The 15,455-nt window shown below is 44.1% G+C and overlaps 1 protein-coding gene across 3 annotated transcripts in view; it reads right to left on the bottom strand.

The window, feature by feature from the left end:
- The window catches only part of PEPD (peptidase D), a 154,049-nt gene extending 145,857 nt beyond the window's left edge, over nucleotides 1-8,192 (bottom strand). The window contains exons 1-3 of one of the 3 annotated variants that reach the window (XM_048316318.1): nucleotides 8,099-8,192; nucleotides 2,578-2,761; nucleotides 1,253-1,380 (exon numbers count right to left, since the gene is read on the bottom strand). In XM_048316318.1, coding sequence (XP_048172275.1) covers nucleotides 1,253-1,380; nucleotides 2,578-2,761; nucleotides 8,099-8,115 — 329 coding nt within the window. In that variant the 5' untranslated portion in view covers nucleotides 8,116-8,192. Of the gene's footprint in view, nucleotides 1-1,252; nucleotides 1,381-2,577; nucleotides 2,762-2,882; nucleotides 2,936-8,098 lie in introns of those variants that run through there. The other 2 variants (XM_048316317.1, XM_048316319.1) reach the window with 2 other exon arrangements.
- Between the last annotated feature and the right edge of the window lie 7,263 nt (nucleotides 8,193-15,455).

The following is a 15,455-nucleotide window of genomic DNA, read 5'->3' as shown; positions in this document are numbered from 1 at the left end:
TCTTCCGTGAGAGAGAAAAATATCTCACGGGACTGGAAAGAAGCAAGAAAAATTCTTGCTAGCAGCATATTTGTATCCACACTGCACAAACAAATCAAAAAGGCCACTAATTATAAACACCATAATATTTTGTTTGAGATTGCAAAATGAGATGCTGAAATTTCAGTAATATTTTTAAGCTTTTTTAGATTAGCACAATCAGTGCGAGTATGAAATAGCTGTTTTGAACTAGCAGAAGAGAACTCAAGGATAGGAAAAAACTTTGTCTGTAAGTGGGAACAAGCACCAAGTGGGAACAGATTTGAGAGTACACATGGGGGTTACAGAACCTGCCATCCCAGACAGGTGTGGCTTGCAGCTAAAATATTTCAGACAGCAGTATGCAGATTTTTATGCCATCACAATTTCAGTCCCCAGACAGGTCTGAGACAGTGATATTCATGTAAGTTCTCTGAGAAGACAGCAGCCATGCCCTACCATATGGTCTGGCACAGTTCAGCACAAGGGATCAGTTACAACTGTTTTCCTTTTCCCAAAATTAGCATTAAAATATAAGTGATAGCTTCAATTAGAAGTGAAGCATCTTGTCAAAAGTTTAAATTAGAAGCAATCCAGTGCTCTAAGACAATGTAAATGATACAAAAATTTACAGTTTGGTAGAGGGTATAAATACAATTAAGACTGAGAAAATAAATGAATGCATAAATAAATCAATTCCTCCACTACTGTGGCACTGTGCAGTATTTACTACCCAGGTGGATGGAGAGATGTTTATGGCATACTCATAGAATAGCGTTAAAATCACATTTCCCAGTCTGTGAGTTCATTTAAAAAAAAAACTATCAGAGAGGCTAAACTACCTTATGCCATTCAAAAAGCTTCATTAGCTAAGGCTGCTGCAAACTGGCAAAGCAGCTTGAAAAAGCCTGCTTTATTATTTAACTTCCTTGGGCTTAACACAAGATACTGACTTTTCTTTATGGTTCACCTTCCTCTCAGAGATACCATGAGATTCATGGGTTCCAATTCTAAGGGCACTGTTTTCCAAACGGTGGCAGATCATTCCATATCAGATGATCACTATCAACTGATCATGTTTTGTATCTCTGTATGTATCACCCTATGTACATATCATTCACACTGCATTATTTGGTAGAACCTGATTAAATGACATAGCGCTGGAACTCTACAGACAGTTACGTCATATGAAGTACTCAGATACACTGGAATGTAGTTAAAAGATAGGTCTTACTTTCCCATCCAAACAGCATAGCTTTCAGGGAGTTGTGGAACAAAAAGCATACATCTTCCAGTATCAACATCTACTGCTCCAAAGCAGCCTGCTTCAGTTACTCCAAAAGTCCAGTGAAAGTAAGATTCCTAGGTTAAAACAAAATATATTCTTAGAAGAAAGACCTCACCTCTACCAGCTCTAAAAATGCACTACAGTACATATTAATTTCTATTTCCACATATCTGGAAGAGATCTCTCTTGCTTTTGGAGAGGAAGAAGTGGTTTAGGTCTAAACCTTTTCAGACTGGTTAGTTTCAGGTTAGAATAATACAAATCTCTTTGTTGGCAACTGGAAAGGATCAGAGATTAATAAGCTACCATAAGCAGGTTAACTCAGCACAATAAACACACACTACACATTAAAATACATTCTTCCAATCTAGAATTAGGGAATGTATTATCAGGGAGAAACAATCACGTCACAAGAGACAAGGCAAAAGCAGAGTGCAGCTTCATTGGGTTGCAAAAGCAGAGTGCTGAAGTGAAAACCCAGCCTTCCCTAGAGAAAAGGAAGCTGCACTAGGAACAGCCCTTAGCCAAGAGTTATTTTAAGAACAAGCAAGCAAACAACAAAACACCTAACAACACAGGATTTAAGTCTGGTAAGGACAGACGTATGCTCTAGTGCCCTGAAAGGTGCATCTCCTCTAAAACCAGACTAATAACTACATTAAGATATGCGCTATCTAAAGTAGAATTTACTGAGTTTGTTTCTTCATAACATACAACAGCTCAATTAAATTCACAAAACAAAGTGCTGCAGAAACCATGCAGGATATGGGATATGCATCATTTGAGTTCTTTTACACCAACATCCCCAGAACTTGTTAAGTTCTATTTGTGACAGAAGAACACATGGGCACATAAGAGTCTAATTTAAGAAGACACATTGTAAATTCCAAGAGATAGGCTGCTGTTTTATAAAACCATAAGTATACTTTTCTATTAATTAATTCAGCTTAGGTTGTTGTTTGAGTCACAGACAAGATTGAAAGAATGAAGAAATATTCCACTGCTGTCTTCAAGGTTAGATTCAAACACTCATGAGCAGTTAAGGCCTTAAACAGGTTTAGGCCCTTTAAACCAGATAATGAGCCTGCACTAAAGCACTGAAAGTGAGAGCAACTCAAAGCTGAAGAAGCAATGTTATAAAGAAGCCAAATTATTTAAGTGAAGCAAGACAATGCACATCTGAGAGATAAAGGGAAAAGAATTTTAAATAATTTAAAAATTCACGCAGTTGAAGAGAGTTTCTCAATTTGAAGTTTTGATTCAGCTCTTACCTGGCGAAACACAATACCAGTATCAGTACAGTATCTCTGGGTTTCTTCTCCACCCTGCAGCAGAACAATTGAATTCTTCTGGACATCCTTATTCTGTCTCAGGCGTTCACACAGTCGTCTTCTGTTCAAGGCAAAGAGCGCTACAGGCACTTTCAAAGTCTCATTCCCCAGCCAAAAGGAGGGTCTAGAAGAGATTTTTTTTAATTGACAATTAATGGCAAAGACAGTGGTTAGCACAATTTAGATGCACAGTGTTCATTACTTTAGTTTAGTTCAACACTACTAACAAGAGGCTCATCACTTACAGAGAAGAGAGGTCGTACACACGCATCGCTCGCAAGCAACCATCAAGCACTGCTCACACAAGTACCAAAGGAAAAAGACGGCAACAGCAGACAAGGCTGGCTGCAGCTACAACCCACAGCACGTGACTCACTACATCCCTACAGGCAACACAACACAAAGTGACTACAGCCTGTGTCAGCTGAGGAGAGGCAAAGCAGGAGGGAAGAAAATTAGTTCTGAGTTGCTGAAAACAGAAGTGGAAGTTTACATTAAGTCTAGCAAACTACAGCAAGTCCTTCTGGAAAACTTTCAGTAGCTGAAACAGGGAGTGGAGAGAAAAGATCATGGATAGCAGACACAGGACAACAGCATTTCTCATACTCACACAGGACCTGCCAATCTCTTTTCTATGTATGTGTGTTTATTCTTGCATGCACATAAGCAGCTTCAGCAGGTGACTGAACACAAACACATGGCCACAGGAGCATGTACTGGGTACCACCACTTGTCCCTAAGGCGGCTCAAATGTGCTGAGACAGCCCAGAAAGTTTCTGAAAGATTGTACTCAACGGAGCTGCAACTGTGAGAATACAGTTTAAAAGCAGAGAGCTTGCTGTTATTAAGTAATTTCAGATGTTGAAAGTACTTCAACAATATGTGGCTGGTTCATTCACATTGTTTCAGATCCATAAGTGCACTTTTTGGAGCTTTACCAGTAGAAACACCATAGCTTTTGTACAATATGAAGCAAAGGGAGGAGTTTAACCAGATGATACGAGAAGAATCTAAAAGCAGTTTGTTTTGGGGGTGGGTTTTTATGCTTAATATAGCAAAGCTGTGCTTTGGAGCTTCAGTATTAGAGATGATCAATAAAATTTATCCATAAAATCCTGTGATTTAAGTCCAATTCGTCCCTCAACCTCAGCTTCTCCAAGACTGACTGGATGGTCACTTTCTATCAGCTATGCTTTACAGGAGATGCCAGAAGGGTGCAGTTAACTTGGTACTATGTTAAGATGACAAGAAATGAACCAACCACCAAAGGACTTAACCTCAGAGGAGCAAAGCTCCACATCTCAATTATTATATAGCTTTCATAGGCAGTCTGAAAGGTAACCTTTGATTTATAGCTGCATAACCTCCTAAAAGACTTTATCAACCTCAGAAATGTAAACGCTATAATTTCTTACTGCAGACACAGCATAAAAGAGCTAATAAAGTATTTTATTTTATTTGCTTATAACTACTTGATATAACAGTGTAAGTAATTTTAGAAGGGAAAAGACTGCTCTTGCTAATCCAATTTTCAAATTATCTGCTTAGAAGTTCAGCTGATGGTGCACAAAACCCAAATGTGTTTATTTTTATTCCTCCCCACATACACCTGACAACCCAGCACCAAGGCAGGTGATCATCAGAAGGGCTGCAGTCTACCTACTGCAGCACATCCGCACAGCCCAGAAGAACAGCACAAGCTTTTGTTTTGGGGTACCCATGCCCGTAGGAAGAAGGAAGCAAGTTCATAAAATCCTAGCAAAAGCTACCAGAAGTTTTGAGCCAGATAGTGAACCTTAAACTAAAAACAGGCAAGGCTTTCCAGGTACAAAGCTGTGGCTCAGTAATTCAGCAATGCACAAGAGGCTGAAAACGCTGTTCTCCAAGCATGATAATCTCTTGAAGTACATGCAAGGGCCTGGAAATCATATGCTCACCTTAAGGGACGTTTATAAAAGGGAGGAGAGAACATCATCAGATACCCTTATACCATATGTTGCTCTTAGATTTTTGTATCTGCTGATTAAAAAAAAAACCAAACAGGCAGAGGTTGTAGCACAGCCTGTCTCATGTTTTGCTTCAAAGGAAGGAAAAAAGTCACCTTCATTGCAAGTTTACTTGCTTCACAAGTTTGGGGATCTTCTGTGATTTAAAAAAAAAAGAAAAGAAGAGAGAACTCTGACCTCTCTCCTCCAGGCCTATTCCTACCCTCTGGAGCTCATAGGAAGCAGCTACAAAGGCACATTTTTATCTCCCTTAAGTCTACTATTAATGCTTTTATTACACTTAAAACCTTTGACAATCCACATGAGAATCAAGGAGAAATAATTATGTCAGGCAGCAATTCCTATCAGTAGTTTTACTAAGCCACTTTAAGTGTGCTTTTTACTGGGATCTTAATGCTAAAGCTAAAGTGCATTCTAGTGCAAAATGAAAGTTCTTCTGCACGTTTTCTCTAAGTGAAAGCATATTCTTCCTTGGACATAACAGATCCCACCTTCCTTGTCTGAATATGATGCCACAGTATTAATCCACAGCAGAACATGGCCTCTGCAGTTGTTTTAGCCTGGCACAGTTTCTTTAGGGGCATGGCCTTGGTCCCTGTTTTAAGGCTGCTGCAGAAATCACAACAACAGAGCATGCTGGACCCTGCAGAAAGGGCTGCAGGGCCCGAGGGCTGGGCTGAGTGTTGCTGCAACTCCTGCTCTTTTCTCAGGTTCTCTGCTGAGCACCCATGTTAACTCATACCTCAGACAGCAGGAGCTTGCCAGGCAATACACCTACCTTCCCAACTAGAATTCTGCAGAGAAAACCAGCTAGGTTTTAGAGAGAATATTCAACTTAGAGGAGCTTGCTTCCTCCACAGCTCTTGTTCTCTTTTTTCCTCCTGCAACCACCCAGATGGCACCTCCATGGATGGACTGACAACATGGCAGAACACCCACAGGTGCTGCTTTGCCTGCAGAGGTCCGGTCACTTGGCACACATGAACCATGCATGAGCTTTCCACAGCTAACACAGAGAGCTCTTTTCAGAGGCAATACTGAATTTAAGCCTTACAAAAAGGCGTATGGCTGTACACCTGGCTTTCCATAGCAAATAAAAATTGGGAAAGAGAACTCTCATAATACTCAAGATCACAAGAAAAAAATGTCACACACAGGACTGGCTGTTCAACAACTTGTCATAAATTGAATGGGTACACGTATGTAACTGCCTCACAAATGTATAAACCCTACAAATACACATGCAATTACAGTGTAAGCAGTGTAAAACTATGTTATTTGCCTTGGAACAAAACTGCCACAAAATTCTCTCTAGAGAAGAAACTACAAGCTTTTCATTTTGGTCCATGATCTCTAATCACTCAGTTATATCCCACAAGACACACAAATCACAGAATCATAGAATGGGTTGGAACAGACCTTAAAGATCATCTCATCCCAAGCCCCTGTCATGGGCAAGGACACCTCCCACTACACCAGGCTGCCCAAGGCCTTGCACAGCCTGGCTTTGAACACTGCCAGAGCTGGGGCATCCACAGCCTCCCTGGGCAACCTGTTTCAGTATCTTACCACTCTTACAGTTAAGAATATCTTCCTAATATCTGGCCTAAATTTCCCCTCTTTCAGTTTCTACCCATTACTCCTTGCCCTATCACTGCAGTTCCTGATGAACAGTCCCTCTCCAGCTTCCCTGCAGTCCCTTCAGATACTGAAAGGTGCTTTGAGTATACACACAACCTTCCCTTCTCCAGGCTAAACAGCCCAAATTTTCTCAGCTTGTCTTCTCAGGAGAGGCACTTCAGTCCTCTGATCAACTTTGTGGCCTCCTCTTGACTTGCTTCAGCAGAATTATCAGGATTGAATTAATACAACACATTGGCCAGTCTTTTAAGGTTGGTTTCTTCTGTTAGCACAAGAACTCTCCATCTCCAGCCACAAACTCAACCCAAAACTTTCGTGTAAAGTTACACACTTGATAAAGAAGTGTATTTGGTACAAGCATTGCTTTGTAGTGCATGCCTCTTTGAAGTTATGCAAGCTTCTGCAAATAAACCTTAGCCAGTGTCAAAGTGGATACTTGCAAGAACAAAACAGGACAAGAAAAGCTCAGCTTCATTTTTTTCTCCAGTCTGGTACCAGCATTCAACCACTGCTCAGTCTGGTAAAGGCCTCCCACAGTAGCTGATAGTTTCCTGCTGGCTGTCACATACAATTTTTATGATCACTTAGGCCCAAGCTCACAGACGAGCTCTTTTATTTTATTATACTGCAAGTGAAATATAGCTAGGAACATTAAACTACATCTGTTTGTTTAAAGGATATTTTTCTTTTGCCTGGAGCTGCTGATTTTCAATATTTATTTCAGGAGTTTTGTATTTTCAGAGAGCTTACATTTTGGCGCCATATCATCCATCTAACATTTTGGATGTGTTGTAAAGCAACCACCAGAACACACTGGTAATCAAAAATCCTATTTTATTTCTGGTTTTCCTACCATTTTTCAGTTAACCTTTTGTACTTCTGGATTTTTTGAGCAGAAAATTCATGGGTCTGCCATTTCTGTTCTACTGAGATCCCACAGAGAGGATCCAGATTTCAATGAACATGAGAAACCACTGAAACTACGTTTCAGTAAATTATCACTTGTTTACTGACTGGGCCTTATTTATTTGTTTGTTTTGAGCAACACATTCATCAACATCAGCGTGAAGCCTAAACAATTTCCAATGCTGTTTCCACATCCCATATGTGAAGCGCAAGAGGCCCATGCTGTAACAGCAGCACAAGGAAATAGGCGATACAACCAAACAGTAAAAGCAACTACGGCTGTTCAAGATATAAAGCGGGTATTTTCTTCACGGCCAGCTCAGTGCCCCTTGTAAAGTTGACAGCTTGAAGTCCCGGCGCCGCTCCGTGTCCCTCCTACCTCGCCGGCCCAGGGGCCCCGGGCAGGTGCTGCCGGGGCAGGGAGCGCCCGCACAGCGCTGGGGACACCAGGCCCGGACGGGACCCGCAGAGACCCGGGTCACAGCCCAGCCCCAGCCTGACCCGTGCTTGGTAACTGTGGAAACTGCCCCCTTCGTTTTGATACACTTGTAATGGCACCTTCTTACAGCACGGGAAGAAATGGCTGACTTTTGCTATAAAATGTGGGCGAACCCTTGTGCTATGTAATCCAAGCTACCTTTAAGCATCACTTCCAAACCTAAGACAACTTAAAGGATAACCCACGGCTGGGGACGAGGCACTGCGAGCCGACCCGCCCGTGGCACCCCTCACAGCTCTCTCACCGCCCCGCGCAAAACCCGAAATCTTTTCGGGGAACCCCGGCGCCAGCCTTATGCCCTGCCTGCCCGACCCCCGGCCCAGCGGGTCCCCCGCGAGTCCCCGCCGGCCGCGCCGTGCCCCTCGCAGGGAGCGGGGTGCCGGAGGTGCCGGGTCCGGCGCGCACTCACCCCGCCGCCGCAGCCATGTTCCCCCGCCGGCCCTGCGCGGTCACGTGCCGGCGGCGCCTCGGCGCGGGGCGGGAGCGGCCCCGCCGCGCTGCCCTCACGGCCGCCCCGCCCCGCCCCGCCCCGCCCCGCCCCGCCCCGCCCCGCCCCGCCCCGCCGCGCTGCCCTCACGGCCGCCCCGCCCCGCCCCGCCCCGCCGCGCCCCGCCCCGCCGCGCCCCGCCCCGCCCCGCCCCGCCCCGCCCCGCCCCGCCCCGCCCCGCCCCGCCCCGCCCCGCCCCGCCGCGCTGCCCTCACGGCCGCCCCGCCCCGCCCCGCCGCACGCCGAGCTATCGCCGGGACACCCTGACCCGGGGGGTGCGGGCCTGTGGGACCCTCTGTGGCTGCCTCGGCCTCTCCGTGTGTGCTGGCTTCTACGAAACAACTCCAGCCCTCGAAGCCAATATAACATAATGTAAATACAACCTTTCACAGCGATTGCTGCCCTACCACTGACGTCTCCTAAATAAACGGTTGCTCAAAAATCCCCTTAATGTGCAGTTCTGCTGTAATCCCTCGAAGAGATGTTTACAACCTGCATTTTGGAGTGGAGAAGGTGTTTTAAGAGTAGCCTTGGGGCATGGTGTGCTGGAGCCATCGCCAGCCCTTGGGCTCGCCCCACTCTGCTGGTTTTTTCCTATTCACACGGATTTCATCAGAACTCGAAATTACTTGTTCTTGCCTCAAAATTACTTGTTCTTGCTTCAAAATTACAAGATACCTGAAGAAACTATCATAGTCCAGGGTTCACATGTCAAGTAACTGAATGCAGTTGCAAAAGCAAATAACCAGGAGCATGAAACACCAGGTAAGGAATGAGAGATTGGAGCTCTGCTCGGTGACGTGAGTACAGGGTCCGCTGCTGTGTGCAGCAATAAAACAGCGCTAAGTGCAGCTCTCTTAGGTAACCTCCAGCAGGTGACCCTCCCTCCCTGGAAAGGAAGTGTGAGTCCTTGCTCTGGGGCTGCTCAGTAATGCCACTGCTCTGTTGGTCTGGCACTGATCTCAAAATAAAGTACTGTGATATCTGAAATATTTGGCTATTGCACATGGAGGGTCTGTTTCCACCACAAACGCTCGGGAAAGAGAGGGAATGCAGGGCAGTGAGAAGGCAGAGTATGATCATAAAATACATGGATCTTAAAGTTCATGTGGTGTGTTATGGAAAATCAGTGCACTTTTACTAAGACACATGCACAATTATACCCCTTTTTCTGATTTGGTCATATTGTCCTCTAGAAGTTGTGAGAAAACTGCAGCTACTCGTGCACAGCTGGCTCTGGAGTGGTGTGTGAGCTGCAGGGCAGTCACAGGCAAAGATTGATTTCAGGACGTCTGAATAAGAGCATGTAAATTGATAAAACTAGAAAAGCAGTCATTCTCTAGCTCTTTATGTTTTTAGGTCCTAGAGTCAGAGACCTTTAGTACAAAATGCATAATGAAAAGTTTCTTTCATGAACTGCACATTTGACAAGTAACAATCTTGGGGTCCAGATTGATGGATAAAGCCCCATTTTAGAAATAATTGGTAAGTTGTTGAATTTCAAGAAACTTCCTTCAGTTTTTTGCAGACTGAAAAAAAATATTACTATGAACTGTAGTGAAATACTTTACTGCTTTCAGTCCCCTAGAGAGGCTCCCTTCTGCTTAGGCTCCAGCAGAACCACTGGGAGGAGGCAGGAAAGCTCACTTTGCTTTTCCTTCTCCTCTCAGGACTAGATAGAAAAGACTAAAGCCTTCAAGGCACTCATCTAAATACTGTCATTAGTGGCTTTGGGCATTCATCCTTTCCTGCTCCCCTTTGCCTACCCCTGCATTTGCCCTCTGTAGAGGTCTCCTGCATTGAAGTAGCAGCTCTCTAAAATGAGTTTTCTGCGTCTCTATCCTGTTTAATTTCCTTGTTGGTCATTTTACCTGCCTTCCAAAAACAATCACCACATTTAGAAGTTACCTGCAGTGTATTAAATCTCAGCAGGAAATAAGACTACATTCATTAGGGGGAAAAAAAATGTTATTACCTGAAATATCCTGTTCTTCTGTCTCAGGATTTGAAAGAATGAAACTCCTACCTACACTGTGCACAACTTAAACTCATTTGCAAGGTGGCTATACTTGAAATGCCAGCCACAGGAATGACACTGGCTGCCAGACTGGGAGCAAGCCCAGCTTTATTGCACACACAGTCAATTCTGATTCTCTCCATGCTGCAATGGACTCTGCAACGGAGAGGGATAAACCTTAATATCTGAGAGGCTTCATTTAGAACATTTCCCTCTACACCAAGGTTTGACTGACCATTACTGTCACTGATCTCCCAGCAGGACTCTCTCCATGATCAAGAACATCCTCTCTCCTGCTGAAGACCTCATTTTGCAATTCAGGCAGCTTCAAAATTCCCACTGTAGCAGTTTGGATGTACAAGAGATGCAAGACTGCAACATGTGATGGGATTCTGCACTAGCCCTCTGTATTTTAACTCTTCATACTGCTGTCCAGGATCTTAGAGTTCAGCATCATCAGTGCTGATTGCTTCTATTATCTCAGCTGAAAAGAAATAATGTTAGGTTAATAAACTTCCTTTTATTACATGAAAATTACACAACTGTTGTGAATACAGGTCAAGGCATTTGCTCCTGGTTTTAGAGTACAATAGATAAAATCCAAAGTTAGCAAGGGCAGATGCAGCCCAAATATGAACTAGGAGAAAAGGAAGGATGCTGCAGCTGTAGTCACAGCAATTGCTTGGGGAGCATCACCTCTCTTTCTGCCCTCTAGCCTAGAGTGATGTGAAACACTGGAGCTAAATACTCTCTGACTGCTGCAGTGTCTGAACTTCTCTCCTGCTTTGGAAAAACACAGTTGTTGAGAGACCAAATCATCCGGGACTGCCAGGAAGGACCACAGAGCTGCGCTGAGAACATGGCACCACAGTAAGAAGTCTTGAGCTGCCAATACCATGACATGAAGTGGGGAACCGGGTCTAATGCTCAGTGACAAAGGTCACTCTCCCTAGTAAATCCTTACCTGACATATGATTTCAATACAAGTTTCAACAGATTTTCTAAATATCTAGAAAGTTTCTGTATCACGCGTGCAACCACAAAAAGAGAAATAATGGGAAATGCTGGTTTATCAAAACAAAAATTTTTATAAATTCGGCTTGATTTGGTTTTCTGCTGATTATTCCTCCAAAATTTTAGACGATAGAACATTGCTGGGTGAAGAACTCTGTAACCTTCTTCACTTGAATGGGGGAGTACTGGCTAGTGTGGTAGTGCAAGTGGCTACAGCCACTCTGACCCCGGAGGAAAATTCCAGACTGCAGGCTTTGGTGGTCAGGTACCAATGTTTGAAGCCTGTCTCCGTGGTTAGGGTGAGATCCCATCACCGCTTGGTGCAGTTATTTACATGTTCTATGTTGATTGGTTCTTGTTTTCCCCTCCCTGTTTTATGTATGAAGTTGTAAATATTCATTTCCCTTAGTTAAATATATATTTTGTTTGTACTAGTTTGAAAACAAACCAGTGGAAGGCACCAAGTCAGAATAACAATTTAATGGGGAAATTAAAGAAAAGGAAAAAACTAAAAGAAAACACTGGTTCAAACTGACAGAGTCAAGATACAACCTGAGTCCCTGTTAGGCAGGGTGGTGGTAGCAGTCTGGTAGAATGGTGGCTGCAGTCCTCTGAAGCGGTGATCCTGTACTAAAGGGGCTGCTCTTCCTCAGAAAGTCCAGTGGTGGCTGTGTAGCTCCTGTCCTCTGGAAATCCAGTGGAAAGGGTTCTCTCTGGTGTTCAGCCTCAGCTTATATCCACGATGGGATGCTTGGTTCCTCCCTCTGGGTGGAGCATCTCACAATGGGGTGATGAGTCATGAGGCCAAGTGTTGATTAGGCTCATTAACAGAAGATAGTCCGGAGGGAGTTATCTCTGAGTCATGCGGCAGGACAATGATGTGCCATTAACAGAAAGATAGTCTGGGGGGAGGAGGCAAGGAAACACTGCCCCACCTGGTTTCAACAGCTCATGGGGATGGTAATGGAATACACTGCAACCCAGGACATAGTTCTAGAAAGTTCTGTACTTGTCAACATCCCATTGGTTACTTCCTCTAATCCCTCCTATGTGTTATCCCCATTGGCTCCCTCACTGTCAACCCCGCCTCTTTTGCCCCATCCCATTGGCTGTGACCATTATCACCGCCTTTCTATCCCTCAGTATAAAATGCCTGGACCCTCTATCATTTGTGGCTCTTCGTCCCTAGTCCTTTCACAGGAATAGGCCTTCACATGGAACCTGTATGATGAGTCCCCTCTCTCCTTCTTTGCCTCTGCCTGCACCCCTGACAACTAGCCCAGGAGTAGCTCCCTCGGGTGCAGAGCTCACTCTCTACCCTTTTGTGTGTGGAGCCACCTGAATCAGAGGATGCAGCCAGACCTCCGGGCTTCTTTTGTTTTCCTGGCTAGCATGCCCTTGGGCTAGGCAAAGAAAAACAGATAGATTTTGTACATATTTGAGTCAAAGTCTTTCATACGTTGTAGGATCAGCTGTAAGTCCAAAGTAATTATACAGACTGCTATGTTAAAACGTGTTAATACTGTGGGGTTTTTTAATAGAATCATTCTACAGGGACCCCCACTGCCTTTGTTTGACATAATGGCCATAAGTCTTTAATGTGGAATTAAGATTACAAGGTCCCTTCAAAGTGACAGATTGAACAAAAGCATCTGCCTTTGGCATTTTCATCATGAAATGATTTTGAGTAAATTTTCCCTCAAGCACTAACTGTACACTGCTGTATTGATCTTTTGGATCTTGAAATAAAAGTGTGATTTTCCCAAAGCCTGCTTGAACTAAATTATTATAAAAGACAAGAAAGGTAAAGCATTACCTTGCCTCATTACTCTCACCATTGACTTTCAGTTAAGAGTAAGAAAATCTAGTATATTCAAAATGTGCTCATCAAGGATCACACAGTCTAAGGTAGCTTCTCTAGCTATTGTTTGATCTTCACAAAAATGTATAATTTTTGAGGTTGTTTCTTTTTTTTAGGTTCATTAGTATAGACTGTAATTGTTTCATTTAAACCAATCTACCCACCAGTATTTTTAAGTTGCTGCCACAGAAACTACTATCTCATCAAAACGTATTAAAACAGCGCTATCAAAAGTGTTTCAAAGGCTTCCTTTTATAGAGGTTTGGGTTGTCACTTTTTTTAAGAATTAGTGGCTGTCATGGGTTAGCAAGCATAGTCCCGAAAGTGATGTTCTTGCTAAGGGGTGCTGACAGCTTCCTCTGTGACCTGACCTGACAGAACCTATCAGATGGCCAGGTTGAATATGGACAATTTTTTAAGCCACTTAAAGTTGTGACCACCTCTGTGATCCACACTTAAGAATAGACAAACCCTGGGGGCAGAGGCCGGTCTCGTTTCCAGTGCTGGGACGCTTTGGGCCCCGTGTGGGGGGTGGCGGGCCCAGCCCAGGCCCTGCTCGGGCCAGGCCGGGCCGGGCCACGGCCACCCTGGAGCTGATGGGCCCCGTTCCACCCGTGGAACCCCCCCCTTCCCCCCCATCCCTGCTGTGGGCAGCCGGAGCGGCCCGGCTCCCCCTCTCCAGTGCGGCCAAGATTCAGCTGAAGCTGCCCTGCTGTCTGGCAAAAGAACGTGTGACCAACAGCGATAAGCGACATTCCAGCTGCAAGGCCTGGGTGAGAGTAACCCTTTTAGTGCTGTGAAGAGCTGAAAACCTGAGGAAAGAGGAGATGCTTAAAGCTGAAATTCTGTTGTAAAGCTATGATGCATCAGAGTACCCATTGTAATTTCATGAAGGCATGGGGGGTGGAGCATTCAACTTGTACTTGTGAGCAAAAGCACCTGCGCTGGGATAGGCAGATGCTGAAGCTGCTGTAATTTAATGAGAAGTTTGAACGGGAGAGATGGAAGCGATGAGGACTTTTGCTCCAAATGAAAAAGGAGAAAACCTCAGTTCCTAGAGATGCTCCCAGAGATAGTCCTAGAGATGAAGATGAGGAGGACCCTTTGCTCCCAGGGAAGGAGAAGGGCCTCTGTTCTTAAAGATGAAATGCTCCCAGAGATGGGTGAAGAGAACTTTTGTTTCTGAACAGCTCAATCTTAAATTTATACCCCAGTAATTCAAGAGTGGACCCTCGAAAGCAGTTGTGGGAATAGTTGCAAGTTGTGGGAAGGGACTCACATGCAAGCAGAGAACCAACCCAGGCGGCTGTCTCGTTGTGATGATGTTTTCATAGCATGGACAAGAGAGACTCCTCTTCCTAAATGGACTGAACAAGGTTATTATGGAAGTGGTAACAGACTGAACATCTTAAGGCTTGTCTTTTTACATTGTCAGTGGGAGAAGGGAGGAAGGAGGGGGGAGGAGAAGTGTTCTGAAGGTGTGGTATGATTTTTTTTTTTCTTCTTTTAGGTCTGTTAATAAACTTCTTTATATTCTTTCAAGTTTGGTGCCTGCTTTGTGTTTCTCCTAATTCTTATCTCACAGAAGGTAAACAGTAATGAGTATTTTGGACCAAATCACTACACTAAATTGGTGTTTCTGCCCGGTTACAAACCGAACCCGCTACAGTGGCTAATGTGATTTCTCTGTAATGCTTCTCTAATATCTCTGGCAGCTTGAAAGAATCAGTTTTTGTATATTGCAGCATATTGGTTTGCTTCAGTACAAGTAAACTTCTCAATGATTTTTAAGTCTGTTTGCTCATATTATTATGTTTTTTGCTAACCCACAGGCCAGGAAGGCACAGTTCATGTCTGTCTATGTGTCCTTTGCCTAGTGTCCAGCACCATGGCTCCTTTTTGGTTTTCTAAGAGTCGGGTGTACTTGTACTGCATTAAAAATGTGACATGAGTGGAGTTCAGTCATGGCTAATTGCCAGGTATAAGAGATAAGCCACTATCCTGTATGTCCTCTTTTATAACTGATACTAGTTAGTATGATAGATGAACATTTTTGTTTATTCTAAGTAAGTTTTAATGAGCATACTGTAGTGAAATTTTGCAACAGTGGATTTAGGACATGAATGTAGTCAGTATCACTGAAACCATTTCCCCGACAGCATCACCAAAGTTACAGCAGACACCACATCTGGGAACAAAATTCCTTCACATTCCTCGTGATCTATTTCTTCAGCATTTCTCACTTTCAAAAGCACAGCCTGTTTTTACAACAAGGAGTGGCTCCCTCATAGTATTTTGAAGGGCACAACCAAAGGTGCTTTGCACCACCTTCTACGGTAGAAGCGTGGGAAGAGGCTGCTGAAGCTTCTGGACTGTGTTACAGAAAA

Source organism: Corvus hawaiiensis, chromosome 12, assembly GCF_020740725.1.
Source record: "Corvus hawaiiensis isolate bCorHaw1 chromosome 12, bCorHaw1.pri.cur, whole genome shotgun sequence".
Taxonomy (NCBI): Eukaryota; Metazoa; Chordata; class Aves; order Passeriformes; family Corvidae; genus Corvus; species Corvus hawaiiensis.
The sequence above is the reverse complement of the archived record's forward strand: the minus strand, read 5'-3'. Positions and strand labels throughout refer to the sequence as shown.